The sequence below is a fragment of the Notothenia rossii genome (genome assembly GCF_949606895.1).
Source record: "Notothenia rossii genome assembly, chromosome: 6".
Taxonomy (NCBI): Eukaryota; Metazoa; Chordata; class Actinopteri; order Perciformes; family Nototheniidae; genus Notothenia; species Notothenia rossii.
In genome coordinates, this window is record NC_136909.1 from 57,176,320 (window position 1) to 57,194,631 (window position 18,312).

Here is an 18,312-nt window from a genome sequence, read left to right on the forward strand (position 1 = left end):
TTCCCTTTCAACAACCCTGAACTATTTGCACAATATCATGCATTCATCACTGCTTTTTTATTTATTTAACTACTTTACACACTTTGATAATATAGTATCCTTGTTTGTACATTTTTCTTTTATGATCAAGTATTTTAGCTTCTTCTGTATATTTTATATTGTGTATAATTTAGACACATACAGTATATATATATATATATATATATTTTTTTTTAAAATAATATTTAATGTTTTTTAAATAAGATTTGTATTGTATTTGTATTTCCTTTTTCATATTTTGTATATTAATATGTTAACTTGCTGTGACAAATACAATCCCAATGTGGGTCTGTTTTATCTGATCTAACAGGGTGCTCGGTGTCTGCTGAATGAAGACATCACTGAAGTTCACATCAACCTGTGTAATGTTATTATTCACTGCTTTGGGTTATAAGTACAATTGAACCATAAACCCAGATGCACCTTAGGGACATTCATGTTCAACTCTACATTATATTTTACCAAAACAAAGATAAATGCTATAAAATTGGAAAAACCTATCAAAATGATTTCTGTTTGCTACCAGTTTAAAATGTTCACGGTCTATACCATCATTAAATGACGGGAGTTAATAAAAACTGTACCGGTCAGGTCTGGAGGAGCAGAAACACCCTGACCTACACGGCATCTATTGCACGTCTGTCCGTCCTGGGAGAGGAATCCCTCCTGTGTTGCTCTCCCTGAGGTTTCTCCCATTTTTCCCTTTAAACTGTGGGTTTTCTCCTGAAGTTTTTCCTTGTACGATGTGAGGTTCTAAGGACAGAGGGTGTCGTATTGTCATACTGATATTCTGTACAAACTGTGAAGTCCACTGAGACAAATGTAACATTTGTGATATTGGGCTATATAAATAAACATTGATTGATTGATTGATAGACCTACAGTTCTGACAGAGCAGCTAAATAGAGATACAGCCAGAGAAACTTCACATCAAGGTGAAAATAACAGGCCACATTCACTGAGCGAGATAACGAAGAACTAGACATGATGACAAATACAATGCATGAGGCTCAGGCTACCTGTGTGACCCCTCATCCAGACAGATATGAAAACTACAGAGTGCAACAATAGAAAATAAACCAACGAAGAGCCTTCAGGGACGATACCAGAGGGTGTCTCCAACAAAGCCCAGAGTTTATCTAAAGGGAAAAAACTGCGACCACTAAAAGGAAAAAGAAAATATCATTTGTATGAATACATGAAATGTCCTTGCACAGATGTAATATCTATGACGTGTGATGAGTAACAATGTGGTTCACTGTCTTCTGCTGTTTTTTCATTGAAGGGTTAGGCCTCTACTCATGCCATGAAACAGGTGTCCTCTCAGTCTGTCACACACACACACACACACACACACACACACACACACACACACACACACACACACACACACACACACACACACACACACACACACACACACACACACACACACACACACACTCTCACACACACACACACACACACACACACACACACACACACACACACAGCAGAGTCATACATAGACAACATGACATCTGCAGTGACTCACAAGGTGAATGCCAACTGAAAAATATTTAAATTGATTTAAAAAGGGATGCATGATCCTATTCATTCATAGGTGGTTAATCACTTAACTTAAAGAAATGCTGTGTTTAAATTGCTTATTTATTTTTCATTACTTCAACTTCAATTTCATAGTGTTGCTTCCAGTCTTCTGTGGGGTTCACCTTAAATGATAAGAGCTTTGTCGATAAAATGCTCAAAAGAACAAAGACAGAAAGTGCTGACGGATATTGAAACTTGGCCTTGTCACGAACATTTGCATGCCTTTTCACCAAATCAATTATTGAGAAACCAAGCTTTTATTGTTTCATTCATTCATGTTATCAGTGACGTTGTTTGACTCCAGCCCATGTTCATTTGAATTCACACATCCGGCCTTATCAGAGCTGAAACAGATGTTAGACACTCAACATTACACGTGTCATCACTGAATGTGTGTGTTTACATTTAGTTAACTATTAATAGAGGGACACATTTCCCTTGAATCAAATTAATATGTATATACCATACACACACACACATACACCGGTAAGAAAACAAAGCTGAAGCAACACTCTTCCCAAATAGTTGGCCAGCAACAGGTAGATTACAGATCAATGAAATGCTTGAACACACACACACACACACAGACACAGACACACACACACACACACACACACACACACACACACACACACACACACACACACACACACACACACACACACACACACACACACACACACACACACACACACACAGCAGAGTCATACATAGACAACATGACATCTGCAGTGACTCACAAGGTGAATGCCAACTGAAAAATATTTAAATTGATTTAAAAAGGGATGCATGATCCTATTCATTCATAGGTGGTTAATCACTTAACTTAAAGAAATGCTGTGTTTAAATTGCTTATTTATTTTTCATTACTTCAACTTCAATTTCATAGTGTTGCTTCCAGTCTTCTGTGGGGTTCACCTTAAATGATAAGAGCTTTGTCGATAAAATGCTCAAAAGAACAAAGACAGAAAGTGCTGACGGATATTGAAACTTGGCCTTGTCACGAACATTTGCATGCCTTTTCACCAAATCAATTATTGAGAAACCAAGCTTTTATTGTTTCATTCATTCATGTTATCAGTGACGTTGTTTGACTCCAGCCCATGTTCATCTGAATACACACATCCGGCCTTATCAGAGCTGAAACAGATGTTAGACACTCAACATTACACGTGTCATCACTGAATGTGTGTGTTTACATTTAGTTAACTATTAATAGAGGGACACATTTCCCTTGAATCAAATTAATATGTATATACCATACACACACACACATACACCGGTAAGAAAACAAAGCTGAAGCAACACTCTTCCCAAATAGTTGGCCAGCAACATGTAGATTACAGATCAATGAAATGCTTGAACACACACACACACACACAGACACAGACACACACACACACACACACACACACACACACACACACACACACACACACACACACACACACACACACACACACACACACACACACACACACACACACACACACACACACACACACACCACACACACACATACACACACACACACACACACACACACACACACACACACACACACATAAACTCTCACCATCAATATCTAAAAAACATATTAGGAAATAAAGAATTATGATATATTTGAATATATTGAGTAGAAGGCCACATAGAATGAATTTTAAACTACTATATAATCCTTAAGGATGAACTTCCAGTTTTAAAGGGCCCTTTCATGCTGATGTTCAGGTGTATATCAGTATGTAGAGTCTCTACTTTAAAGAGTCCTCTCCTGCTGATGTTCAGGTGTATATCAGTATGTAGTGTCTCTACTTTAAAGAGTCCTCTCCTGCTGATGTTCAGGTTTATATCAGTATGTAGTGTCTCTACTTTAAAGAGTCCTCTCCTGCTGATGCTCAGGTGTATATCAGTATGTTGTGTCTCTAATTTAAAGAGTCCTCTCCTGCTGATGTTCAGGTGTATATCAGTATGTACTGTCTCTACTTTAAAGAGTCCTCTCCTGCTGATGTTCAGGTGTATATCAGTATGTAGTGTCTCTACTTTAAAGAGTCCTCTCCTGCTGATGTTCAGGTGTATATCAGTATGTTGTTTCTCTACTTTAAAGAGTCCTCTCCTGCTGATGTTCAGGTGTATATCAGTATGTAGTGTCTCTACTTTAAAGAGTCCTCTCCTGCTGATGTTCAGGTTTATATCAGTATGTAGTGTATCTACTTTAAAGAGTCCTCTCCTGCTGATGTTCATGTGTATATCAGTATGTAGTATCTCTACTTTAAAGAGTCCTCTCCTGCTGATGTTCAGGTGTATATCAGTATGTTGTGTCTCTACTTTAAAGAGTCCTCTCCTGCTGATGTTCAGGTGTATATCAGTATGTAGTGTCTCTACTTTAAAGAGTCCTCTCCTGCTGATGTTCAGGTGTATATCAGTATGTAGTGTCTCTACTTTAAAGAGTCCTCTCCTGCTGATGTTCAGGTGTATATCAGTATGTAGTGTCTCTACTTGAAAGAGTCCTCTCCTGCTGATGTTCAGGTGTATATCAGTATAAAGTGTCTCTACTTTAAAGAGTCCTCTCCTCCTGATGTTCAGGTGTATATCAGTATGTAGTGTCTCTACTTTAAAGAGTCCTCTCCTGCTGATGTTCAGGTGTATATCAGTATGTATTGTCTCTACTTTAAAGAGTCCTCTCCTGCTGATGTTCAGGTGATGTTCAGGTGTATATCAGTATGTAGTGTCTCTATTTTAAAGAGTCCTCTCCTGCTGATGTTCAGGTGTATATCAGTATGTAGTGTCTCTCCTGTGACATGTCTCCATGCTTTAATGTTCAAAAAGCTCTTTATTTGTCTCATACTGCCTGTGCTGCAGCACCTCTTTTCACCCTCTGTCTGAAACCAGAGCCCAGTCTGCTCTGATTGGTTAACCGGCCGCTCTGTTATGATTGGTCAACTGCTTAGAGATGCCCCGCCCTTTAGCCTATCACGTACATGTGTTGGAGTGCTAGCCAAAAGAGGCGCGAGTGTGACATATGATGACACAGGATTTAAGACATTGCGGACCATTAACATGCACACAAAACTAGCTGGCACTAGCTAATAAGAGCATGATTGGTAAAGTGAAGTGATGTCACTATGATTGGATATTTTTCCAAATGTAGTTTACCAGTTTGCTCGATCATAATGGCTTAAGTTTGAAGTCTTACATTTTTTTTACTATATTTGAGAATCGTGTGTAAATATTTATTGGCATGATATAAGTGCATTTACGCTTTAAAAATCATCAAGGTTGTGTTCATATATGGAGAATATCCTGCCGAACAAAATGTGTCAGTGTAATAAATGTGTGTTTTCCACAGAGCTAAGTTCGCAATATTCCAAAAATTCAATGGAAAATTCCCATTTGTGGAGGGAGCCCTTTTAATGCTAACTTCCAGGTCTGCCTACAGACATGTCATCACAGCAACATTCTATTGCATTATGGGTTTCATTTTGAAATCAATATTTTGCAAATTATCGATTTTTCCTCCCTGTCATTATTTTGAAGTGAACCCGACCAGAAGTTACACATTATCCCTCACATGTATCAAATCAAAGGAACAGTAATGTGAAACCAGTTCCTCACATCTCACTATCCCACACAGCATACTGGAATGCTGACATGCAAACAACTACCGTATACTTAGCCTTTAGGGTTTGTGATTGTTTACCATTACAAAGCTATTTAACCAGTAGAAGGAGGGCCAGGCAATTAATAAATTACCCTTTGAAACCACAAAAACTTCACTTTCCCTTTCCCTAAAATCAGTGCAACTGTCCACCTACCAAAATAGTGCTTTTGTGCACTTGATAAGACAACCCTATTGGTATAATCCTCGGTTACACACCAACATGAATCAATTATTAATTTAGCAAATTCAAGTTTTTTCCGATTAATGATGCCATGATTAAACCAATATTTCTGAATGTTTTTAAAATGTGCAGGTCCTATCTGTTGGAAGGTGATGAGCCTGCAGAATCTGCCCTGACTGCCACTCTCTGCAACTTCTGACGAGCCATCAAAATGATTGTGCTTTGGACATCATAGTGAACATGCAGCAGTAAGAAAGTTAAATATAAAAACAACAGTTATAACCTTTTCTTCCCCATGGAAATGATTTGCTTTAACATTTTATCAAACTTTCTGAAATTACCTCAAATGTAACTGATGGAAGCCAGTTGTGTATACAATGCAACACCGTTTGATGAAACACTGGGGTTACAGTTAAGGAGACTGTAGTTTCAGATTGTATAACAATTCTCAAGGCCAAATGGCGGATGACTCCAGATGTAGAGGAGTGTGCATTTACAATTACAAAGCTTGATGCAGACTATAATCCAGAGTCACTGCTCTGCTAACGCAGAATGACTCATGGTTAAGTGTAGATCTTTCCAGAGTTTGCAATTACTGTTGAAACCACATCTCAAATACCGCCAGGCACAGCAGCAAGCTAGGGATTGAGGAGTACTTCAACAACAAAACTCTCTCAGGACGCAGGCCAAACAACAGCACCATGGAGGCCTCCTTCTCTGATGAGCTGAACCACATTTGTGAACGCTTTAGAAGAAGCCATGAGGCGTGCTCACTGAAAAAACTGAACCGTTGACTTTAATTAAAAGTATTATTTCAACAAATTTCATATAACTGTATTAGGTTAATTGAAAGATATAATAATAGGTTGAACCTAATATTTTTTTGTTAAACTTGATATTATTGTTGTGAACTAACCTAATACAGTTATGTGAAATCTTTTGAAATAATACTTTTAACTGAAGCCAACGTTTCAGTTTTTTAGTGCACCAAGGCTGTGCTCCCTGAAGACCCCCCCACCCCTCACTGACATGTGCTGCACTGAGCAGGATTAATGTTCCTGACACTGACCTGATGCTCAGGGAGTGTGCTGCGCAGCTGACTGAGGTCCTGAGCGACTTCTTCCCACACAACCAGCGGTCCCCATGTTCTTTAAAAACACTTCCTCTGGAACTCTTTCTCTGAACCCACTCACATTGGACTCTCACTAAATCGTATACTGACAGAACAGGTGTATGGAGGACGCCTTCTCCATGGTGCTAGACTTTACCACCTGGCCAACAGTAACAACTCCGACATAAGACTGTTGTTCATCAAAATCAGTCAGGTGACTATTGCCACTCATTATCACAGAGGCATAACTAAAATGTGATGTACTAGTTGGACGAGTTGACAACAAAGTAATTGCTTGAAATATAATTAATTTTACAACCAAAAACAGTGTGTGTATGTCGGCATGGTTTGCTCATCACAGCCCCAATCACTCACACCTGTACCGGTGAGGTCACTAAAATACCCCGTTGCACCATTTATGCCATCCAGTGTTCATAATAATGAAAAAAAAAAACTGGCTGCAACAATCAGTTCAGAAATCTACACCATCATCCTCTCCAAACTCAGTGACTTGGGCGTCAACACCCCTCTCTCTGGATCCTGGACTTCAGACCAACAGGTCTGTGAGGTGTGACTGCCACATCTCCTCACCCCTCAGCCCCTCACCCCCCACCCTGCAGAACTATGTTCTACAGCCTGAGTGCTGAGTCCTCTCTCCTCTCCTACTCTCAGCCAGCCACAGACTGTGTGTCCTCTTTTCTGGGAGGTTAAACAGGACTGTCTATTTCAGGACCAGGAGGCTCAGGAATCAGGACACACTGAGAAAACTGAAACATTGACTTTAATTAAATGCATTATGTCAACAAATATCACATAACTAGTTGAAAGCAATAATATTAAGTTGAACCTAATCGTTTTTTTTATAAAGTTAATAATATTGCTTTCAACTAACCTAGAGTTATGTGAATTCTGTTCATTCAAGTCAATGTTTCAGTTTTTTCACTGCAGCCTCTTCCCAAACAACTCTTACAACTCTTTCATTTGACTCCCTGAATCCTGCAGCGAAGATTAGGCTCTAACAGACGAAACCATGATATGCTGTGAACTGCCTGCAATGTGGATTTCACATTCCCCTTGTCTATTCCTCTAAAGATGAGGGTATCCATGAAATGTAATCCATACCAATTCACCACTGGCAAAGTAATCCTGTCAGAGAGTCTATCATATCCAAACTGTACATCCACCTATAACGCAGTCAGTTATATTTTATTCCACACCTCCCACTGAGGGGAAATACTAAAAGCGTGTGTGTGTGTGTGCGTGCGTGCGTGCATGCATGCGTGCGTGCGTGCGTGCGTGTGTGTGTGTGTGTGTGTGTGTGTGCGTGTGTGTGTGTGTGTGTGTGTGTGTGTGTGTGTGTGTGTGTGTGTCTATTTTAATCCATGAGGACCAGTTTTCCTGTTTTTGTGGAAAGAAAACGCCAAACAGACATTTATTATTTCACTCATTCTCACACACACACACACACACACACACACACACACACACACACACACACACACACACACACACACACACACACACACACACACACACACATACATACATACACACTATGTGTGTTACAGAGGTGGTGCTGTAGGTAATTTATGGGTAGTTGATGTTAAAATCATTGGTCCCCTGCGTGCCCATGTTAACAGAGAGCCAACTGCACAGTTCCCATCATGCCCCTATGTTCATATCCACTGCTTCCATGACAGTGAAAACAAACACACCACACATGGACATGATGATTACAGGAGCCTTTAATTACTGCCAGTGATCAGACAGAAGTCTGGCAGCAGCTGCAGGACACCCTGAAGACTTGAGAGGTTGAAAGGACCATGTTCCAATGTACTGTCACTGAAGGATCAAATGCATGCATTTTCATGGAAAACTACCAGTTAGATTTTAGCACTTTAAGTCTAAAATTAAATATGATCTGATTATGACACTAGAAAGCTCTCAAAAAACTAAAACATGGTCTTTTAACACCACAAACAAAGGTATTAATTGTGAGGATATTAGAATACAGTATTTCATGTGTTCTTTCTTTGAAAATTAGCAAATTACTTTGCGGGCATTTCCATTCGCTAATATGTTCAACAAAATGCAAAATGGCTTGGTTGTGGAACATGGAACAGATAGTTTGATGATAAATGAAAACACTCATCACAACAATGACTCAACAGATATTGAAATCTATGTTGTAAATGGGAACATTGGCCACCTGTGTCCCAACTTGAGCACCCCGGTCAAAATGTCCTGGATACTCCATGCTGGAACCCTGCAGACCCCTGCCTCCTGAGGCTTATTGCTTTAAACAAGGACCATGGCCATGATCATGACATTTAGCTTATCAAATTCAGGCTGACAAACTGATTCACAGTAAATCGTCTGGGTAAGGATTTTATTGTCCAGCTGACTGTCAATAAGCCTGCAACCAGCTAAGATGTCCTGCCCTTTAACCTATCAGGTACAATTTGTTGGAGCGCTAGCCAATTGAAGCGTGAGTGGTACATACAGTAGTGATGACAATATGTTATTTTGGGATTTCAGTCTTTGCAGATCATTAACATGCACTTAACACTTTATAACACACTACGGGAGACGGGAAAGTCCCAAAAGGGCCACTTTAATGCTTACACTGATGCACATAGAAATACAATTAGGTAGTTTAGAATGAGAAGCAAAACAAATGAACTACCCTTTTGTTCTGGATCTTTCAACTGTATCAAGCTGTTGAACATGGGCGGCTGTGGCTCAGTGGGTAGGGTGCTGGACTTTGAATCAGGTGGTACCAAGTTCGAGTCCCACTGCAGTCAGCACATCGTTGTGTCACTGGGCAAAGATTGCACACAGTATTGAATTGTACTGTAAGTCGCTTTGGATAAAAGTGTCTAACAAGTGACATGTAATGTAACATCCACAGTTTCTGAGTAAATTCAACCTGCTGGTAAGAGTTGTCTGATAAAGTGGAATTCCAAAGAAAAAGCGGGTGAGTGCCAACTTCAGTTGATTTGTTTCCATATAGGCCGAGATAATAATAACAGATTCTGTTGTGATGAGGGAATCAGTAGCTGAGACAGCTAGGGACACCCACACAGTTCATTATTCTAAACTAGCTCCACTGTTTCAGTCTCCTTACTATAGCCTGTGGAAACACTGCCAGTCTATACCACTCTCAAATAAGAAGCCAGTAGCGTAGTATAATTGGATCAAATGTGCTTAAAGGGGCCCTATCATGCTAATTTAATATCTGTATTTTGTGCCTCTATCGGACATGTTTACATGCTTTAATGTTCAGGGCCCCTGTAAGTACAAGACCAAAACACCAAGCTACTTCCATTGCCAAACATTTTTCGTTGTTACATACAGTATGTCCATGTTTTCCCGTATTGAAAAGATGGTTTCCATGCATTTTACATTCTCTCTTATAGCTAAAAAAGGAAAACTATCGCTTAATTGTATAAACTATGGATATGTGTTAGATATTGGATTGGCCAAAGCAATGTGCACTGAAAAAACTGAAACGTTGCAACAATATTAAGTTAACATTATTGCTTTCAACAAACCTAATACAGATATGTGAAATGTGTTGACATAATACATTTAATTAAAGTTATTTAGTGTGTCATGAAAGTATTAATAAGGAGAGCGCAGTAGAGTAGGGACAGTCTTTCCCTCAGGGCCTCATTGTTCCCTACAGATCTGGTGTTACTTACAATACACTAAATGACTAGTGAGAGAAACTGGCTAACATCTGATAAGTGTTCACCTATCCCCTGTACAGTGTTATTCTAACTTTTGTCCTGTTTCATACATACACAACCTCTACATTTCCCATCAAATCACTTTGTGGTCACATATTCCATGAGTTAATGCTCCATTACAGACTGACAGTGAGCGCAGAGCAGCAGATACTGTCCTGGCTTTGAACTCTCCAAATGCGCCACGCTCTTAGCAGGTTGGCTCAAACATGCAACAGCACGTCTTTACCATTAAAAGTGAGGCGGAAAAAGGAGGCAGCATTTAGGAAAATCTGACTTCGCTCTGCAAAGTCAAGAAAAGGCTGAGGAGTTTTACAGTCAGCAGCAGCAGCTCGTTCTCCTGATACTGCTGAGATAAAAGTCCAACTCTGCCCCTGATTTTCTGACCTCTGCCTTTCCCTCTTTCTGAAGAGAGAAACAATTCCACAGCATCTGCACTCCTCGCTGTGGATCACTCCCACACACCCCACAGCTCACACACACTCTGAGTATTTCTCACTGAGCCATGAAGGCTTGTTAAACAGCTCTGATGTGGAATGACTCACTGGTTTAGCAACACTCTTACACAATATACACAACACTCCCTCAAATAGGGTTAGGGTTTTGTTTTTAATTCAGTATTTCAGGGATGCAGATCCCAATTAATGTTATCATTGAGAGCTTTGTGTACCCTGCAATGTAATGTCAAATTAACCGCCGTGAAAAAGGGTATTGCAGTAATGATGTACTTTTGTAGGCCGACCCAGAGGTTAGCATCACGAGGGCTCCCCCGACAAAAACAAGGGGATTTTTCCGTTGGGGTTCGAAATACTACATTAACAAAAATGTTATTGATCTTTAGAGTATAAATGCAATCTCCAGAAGTAAAAGCCTAACGTAAAGCTATAAAGGAAGTACATCGTGGTCACCACCGCTAAGCTAAAGGCGGCTAATGTTCAGTGTGATGACGGTTAGCAGTCTCATTGAGACGCTTGTTGGCAACCTCTGTTTTTAAGACACATAAGCTTTGGACATTCACTATTCAGTCAAATGTTGTATATAGTAGAATGAAACTTAGATCTACTTTCTGCTTGTGTTAACCACAGACCTTATTTCAGGCAGCTAACCAGAGGTGGATTATGTACTAAGATCCTGTACTTGAGTAAAAGTAGAAATACTATGGCGTTAAAATACTCCTTTACAAGTAAAACTCCTGAATTCAAGTTGTTACTTAAGTAAAAGTACAAAAGGACTTATTCTGCACAGTGACCGATTTCAGTACCATAATGTACAGAAATATTATCAGCCGAATGTATTCTTGAGGTAAACAGGCCATCATCACAATGTAAAGCCACAGGAATGTTTACTTTTCTGACTTCTTTTGCAACTTATATGTCCAGGAAAACCTGTAAAACCCATGTTACATGTAAAGGACATAGTCGACAAAAGGACCAGCCATGGACTGCTAAACACAGAGCACACTACATTAGACAGGCTACATTTGACTATCTGCTTTCCTGTCAGTAAACAATGTGTCAGTTCCAATCTGCCTCCACAGAATGACAGTGTCACTACAGAGCAGCAACCGGCCTCTTTATTCAACATTCAACAGAAATAAGCTGTTTTTATGGATTTGTTAATCACTCTAATCAGTTATCATAACATTTACTTTTTAGACTTTAACTGTTAAGATCTGGGTCATGCCATGGTGATGGGACTATAGGGGCAAATGAAACACCAGACAGAAAAATTAACCAGTGGCGTGACGTTATCACTCAGGGGGGGTGTTCATAGGGCTGTCCCCCCTTCACTCTGGTCCAGCCAAAAATAAAACAAGAAGCAACAAAAGGCACACTGCAATGTATAACAGGAAAACTCTATTGGACGGTCCATTTATTTACTTTATTTGACTACTTTACCAGCTGCAGACAGATGGTATGTGTGTGTGTTTGTGCATGGGTGTGTGTTCTTGCCTCTGCAGCTTTGGCATTGGCTCCTTTCACTTCCTTTGACTCACTATAGACTCATTTGAACCGTAGATAGAAACACTGCCACTTCTAGCTAGTGACATCCTGTCAGGATACACACTCTCTCTCTGTCTCTCTGTGTCTCTCTGTCACCCAAACATACACACCAAATATGGAACAATTCCTCATCAATTTGTGTGTGTGTGTAAATCTGACTTGTGATTTATGAGATTTGAGGCCTGTATCAAATAGTGAGATAGTGATTTAGTAATCTTGGTCTTAGCAACAGCTTTTTTCTTTCCGGTAATGATCCATCAGGAATCATCCTCTTTCATTTTGATTTGATATCTTACAGGCATGTGCAAGCACGTTAGCTTTTCCAAGGCATAGACTGACATCCTAGTTAAAAGATAGGAATCATCTAATTTGGCTTTTAAAACCTTTGGACCAAAAGTATTTTTCAAATCTATACTGTTGCGTTTCTTTTTTCATGACATTCAACCATATAAGGAGACTGTCCAAAACAGGTCCACTTTGAGGGCCCCCCTATGAATGGTCGAAACTCTGGTTAATAAAAGTATGTTGTAGAACCTATAAAGCTCAACATGTACGAACAAATGTGTCTGAATACAAAGGGGTGAGGTCAGCAAGTGATTCATTTTTTATGGAATGCCCCTGAATGCATCGCAAAACAGTGGATTGGATCAATTTACAGCTTAGCTATTCAACAGTCAAATCACAAGGAAATAAAGTCATAATTTCTGCAAAATGCTGTGGTGTCATAAAGTCAAAGACCAGGTATAAGAACCATTTGATCACTTAAATGTTTATTTTTAACATGGAGAAGCATGTTGACCATGCTTATATGAGTTATATCAAATGTTGTATATCCGATAATTCTACTACTTTACTTTTATTCCTGAAAGGGATTCATACAATATACACAGCATGTCCTTTCCACTATAAATTAAATTCTCGCCACAAGTCCCTGTTGCGTGAATTTACAAGCATTGCATTTTAACAAGAATTGTGTTAATAAACAAACCCGTTATTTTACTGGTGTGTGCATTTATATTTTGCTGGGAAAGCTAATACAAGAGAGGAATGCCAGAAACCATATTTTCTTCAACTGTAATATTTAAAAAGAAACGGACAAGTGTTCACCTATCCCCTGTATTCCTTAACAATCCCTATATCTGTAGCAGAGGCGGACTGGGACAAAAAAACTGCCCGGGTACCGCGAGTAAATTCTCAACGGGGGGCTTATCCGACCGGCCCACATAGTCGTCCGACCGGCCCATTCGGTACCGGTCGAGTTCGGGACGAATCCCGATGGGCAGTCCGTCACTGATCTGTAGCCATCTTCTGTAACTCGCAATTAATATGTAATAATGCACTCATTTTTAAACATCTAACTTTTAAAGGGGACCTATCATGCAAAATACACTTTTTGATGTCTTTATACATAAATATGTGTCCCCGGTGTGTCAGGGAACTCGCGCAGCGTCAGAAAATAAAACCCTCTCTCTTTTCTCCGTACCCAAATCTCTAAAACGGGGGCTACAACGGAGCTGATCCAGATTTGCGTCCGATATGACGTAATATCGGAAATGTAGGCTGGCTTTACACCCACGACCCTATCAGAAACGTTGCTATCAGAAACAATGCCCGACTGTTTGGAGTAATACGGTCTGTGTTTATATTAGCATCGCTAACACTCAGAGCTAACCTGTACTGGAGAGCATGTGTGTGAAGAAAGCAGGAATAAAAAGGACGCATGTTGTGGTATAACTGGCAAGAGAGAAAGCCTTTGAGCTCCATACTGTTTCAGAAATAACCCTTGATAATCCATGATATGGCGTTTCATCACCGCAGTAATCTGCCGGTAGAATCTCCGCATGAGCTCAGCCCCCGCCTTTTTATCACTTTTTTTTTTTTTAAAGCTTTATACCCAAAATCAGCCATTTTTAAACAGGAAGTGAAATGGAGGGATATGAGGCATGGCTAGAATGGGTGAACTGTTTGGTATTTTGAGCAAAACACTTCATGTTTTTTATATATTTATATATATCTGAGACCTATACTATTGCCTAAAAATAGCATGATACCTTTAAACATCTCAGTTCAACGCTGCCTATCCTACAATGCTTCCGAATTGATCCCTCATGCACTGCATCCAAGCGCTTTAGTCTGAAAGACATATAAGACTATAACTGACTGGAAAATGTTCCAAAACTGTGGCAAAAAGCATGAGGGACAGGAAATAGGCAGTCACACCTTGTTGGCATAGCCGAGATTAGTTTTATTACTGCTACTCGCTGCCATGTTCATAGGAATTCTAAGTGTCATGCTGGCTAGAGCTGGAAATGTTGGATAACACAAGCCATGTCGTTAAAGAGTTATCATTTTTCTAAATGCTGAATATGCCCATAAAAAAGCTGACTTGCTGCCAATTACAACCATTGCTAGAAAGACTGCTATCATGATTACATTTCAAACATAAAACAAGGTAAATTATTGACCTTACTGACATGCCCTTGGCCTTTTCAATGAATAGGGAGAAAAACTCAAAAGGATGGCACCTTTAAATCTGCATTGGGAATTCATTATTACATGGTGATATATGACCAAATTATACTAGATATGCAAACAAGAGAGTCATTGTAAGGGAAACAATCAAAGCATGGAGGATCCTGTTACTTCTTTGAGTGGGATAATTGTTTGAGCTGAAATCTTTTGAAGCCAAAGGCTGAGATACCACAGAAGAAGGACTGAAGTATTAACAGCAACACTGACAGGATGACAGGTCAGATGTGGTGAGTAATCTAAATACCAGACTTACACAAGACAATGGGTCTATTCTGTGCACCATGCCCACACCCCTGAAAAACAGTTTCCGTTATTATGAAAATGAGAAAATCATGCACTGCAAAGCTATTAATTGTTAACTTTCATTAGCATCAGGGTTAACACGCGCTATAGGTGGAGCACAGTGTTTCCCTTGATGAACCTCCCTGAAATATCCCTCACTTTAGGACTTCTGTGCTCATCTGCTAACTTACAACACTGGCAGACAATAACCTGTGACCAGAGGTGAAGAAGTACTAACATTCTAAACTTCAGTCTGGCTACTGCAGTATAGGAATACTCTGAGTAAAAACACTGATTTCAGAATGTTACTTAAGTAAAAGTACAAAAGTAAACATGTCTATAGCAACATGTACTTAAAGTACGAAAAGTAAAAGTACTCATTCGGCACAATGGCCCAATTCAGAATAATATAAAATACAGAAGTATTATACGCTAAATGTACTTCAAGTATCCAAAGTACTTGTGCAGAATGGATATTTTTTCACATTTAATTTTATTGTACTTATGATATTATCCTGTTTTAATTTTTTTTTTATCTGAAATGGACCAGTATAATGAGTACTTTTACTTTTGTTACTTTAAGTATATTTTGATGCTAAGACTTTTGTACTTTTACTAGAGAAAAAGTACAAAAGTAAAATTCAGGACTTTTACTTGTATTCCTACACTCAGGTACTTCTACTTTACTCAGTACAAGATCTGAGTACTTCTCCCAACTGAGTAGGCTACAAGCAGCTCGAATATGCACAGTCCATTGATTGAGTAAATGTTACTTAGTTACTTTCCATCACTGCTTGTGACCTGGTAAATACATTTGAAGTCATGTTTAATTCGGCTTATAGGCCTACTCCAACCCTAAAGAAGTGATCACTGATCTCTTAAATAATAAATCTTTTGTCCACAGCTGAACACTTCACTATCGAGTTTCACAACAACGCTACACCACTGGGAGGAAACACCTATACAAATCACACTGAGATTTGATTTGACTTAAACTAAAAAAAAACTGATGTGGCTGAAGTGGGAACATGTGAGACCCTGTTTGCAGTACCGTACAGAGCCTCCAGTATCAGACACAGAGATCTGGCACTGTGGCGAACTCTTTACAGTTTTCCTCCAGCTGCGGCGGCACTAACCACCCAGTAGGCTCCGAGTCAGGGCTTTGACACATGCTGATCGCTCCTATAATTCAAGCCAAATGAGAGTTAGTACCTGTCAGCAGCACGGTGGGCATCAGAAGGCAGTAGAACAGCCACACGATCACCTGTAGATCCATCTGCGCAGATCGATAGGCCCCAGATAATCAGCAGTCAATAAGGTTCAGAAACACTTAGCGCGTACGGCTCCATCGCGGCGGATTGATCGATGTGACAAGTAGGAGTGAAGACACCATCCGATACTCGCTCCTGATCTTCCATGAAAGAAAACAAACTTTTGTGCAAAGTTCCAAAAAAGGTTTCCGATCAGTGGAGTCCTGTGCTCTCCAACAGCAGCAGCAGCAGCAGAGACCCAGTGGTTTCAGTGATCGGGAGAGGGAGAGGCTGAGCCATGTGTTCTCCGGTTCCTCCGGAGGGGCCAGGCTGTTACAGTAGTAGGTGGAAAATGTGATTCACAGGCAGGCAGTCTGAAGGGCGTTCATAGAGGAGCTATTCTCCAGCGGGCTGCTGCCGGTCACCTCCCTGCACACACTGCACTGCACACTGCCACACACACACACACACACACACACACACACACACACACACACACACACACACACACACACACACACACACACACACACACACACACACACTGCCACCTACACACACACACACACACACACACACACACACACTGCCACCCACCCACACACACACACACACACACACACACACACACACACACACACACACACACACACACACACAGCCACACTGCATACTGATTATGACTCCTGCTTACGGCTAACCTAAGCTAATTATACCATATTGTATAAAGTGTGAGCGCATGCTTACATGTTTTGTCATGCTTATTTCAGTGGTGTGAATGAACTAATACTTAAGTACAATTTTTCCTTAAGTATTTCCATGTTATGCTACTTTGTAGGCCTACTTCTACTCCACTACAATTCAGAGGTAAATGGTGTACTTTGACTCCACTACATTTATTTATACCTTTAGTTAATTTACAGATGTGGATGAATGTGAAATATAATCAAGTGTTAAATCAGACCTTAGTTCCACCTGGAGTAAATTCACAAGCTACCCTGCAGTATTCAAAGTCATTCAAACTAGCTGCACCTTTACCACCTTTGAGAACACTTTACTGATCAAATCATTATAAAACATATCATATATATTTATTCTGAAATGGACCAATCTGCACAATGACTACTTTTAGCTACTTTAACTATATTATTGGTGATAATACGTTTCTACCTTTCTTGAGTAAATGTACTTAGTTACTTTACACCACTGTGTGTAAGCATATGCTTAATAAAGACTGTGTTGGCATTGGTTTTAAAAATGTGGCATGTTTGATAGATTGGCATTTCTGTCATGACCATGTCCATCAATACTGGAGCTGGAAATAAGTGTCCCTAAAAGCCACGAGACAGATCTGACACATAAATACATGGGCTGTGTGTGGGTCGGTGGCGCCCCCCAGCGGACAAACACACACTGTTGGTTGTGAGAGGGGAATGATCCAAACCCCAGCAATAAGTCTCCAGCTTGTGGTTAACTGTGTGCATGGGTTAGTGGACAGTTAGTGGAAAGTCTGTAATAATGTAGAAAACATGAGGAACAGAGCTGCACATTTGTCCTGCTTATTCCTTTTGGTGACCCCACAGATTTGTCACGTGACCCCGGGCAGGTCACCATTTATGTAAACACATATTTCCATTTGAGGAGGGAGTGATTAGTAAAATATGCATGAATAAAAAGAAAAATGTTAAATAGGTGAAAAAAGGTAAGATACACTTTTAAAACTTGTTGAGAGCTAAAACTAGTCTTTGCTGCTGCCTCAAAGAGGAGCAGGGAGGAGAGGAGCAGGGGGGAGAGGAGGGAAACAGGAGAGGCTGGTTCAGGAGCACATACACACTCACAACTATAAATGAATCAAAAATAAATAAATAAACAACTTTCAGTGTTTTTTCATATGTTATTGGTTATGGCCATGATTTT

At 39.9% G+C, this 18,312-nt stretch overlaps 1 protein-coding gene across 1 annotated transcript in view; it reads right to left on the bottom strand.

Annotated features, from left to right (window-relative positions):
- Nucleotides 1–16,503, bottom strand: part of piezo1 (piezo type mechanosensitive ion channel component 1 (Er blood group)) — a gene marked incomplete at its 3' end in the record, with an annotated part of 119,827 nt that extends 103,324 nt beyond the window's left edge. Inside the window, exon 1 of the mRNA XM_079689930.1 lies at nucleotides 16,358–16,503. Coding sequence (XP_079546056.1) covers nucleotides 16,358–16,421 — 64 coding nt within the window. The 5' untranslated portion in view covers nucleotides 16,422–16,503. The remainder of the gene's footprint in view (nucleotides 1–16,357) is intronic.
- Between the last annotated feature and the right edge of the window lie 1,809 nt (nucleotides 16,504–18,312).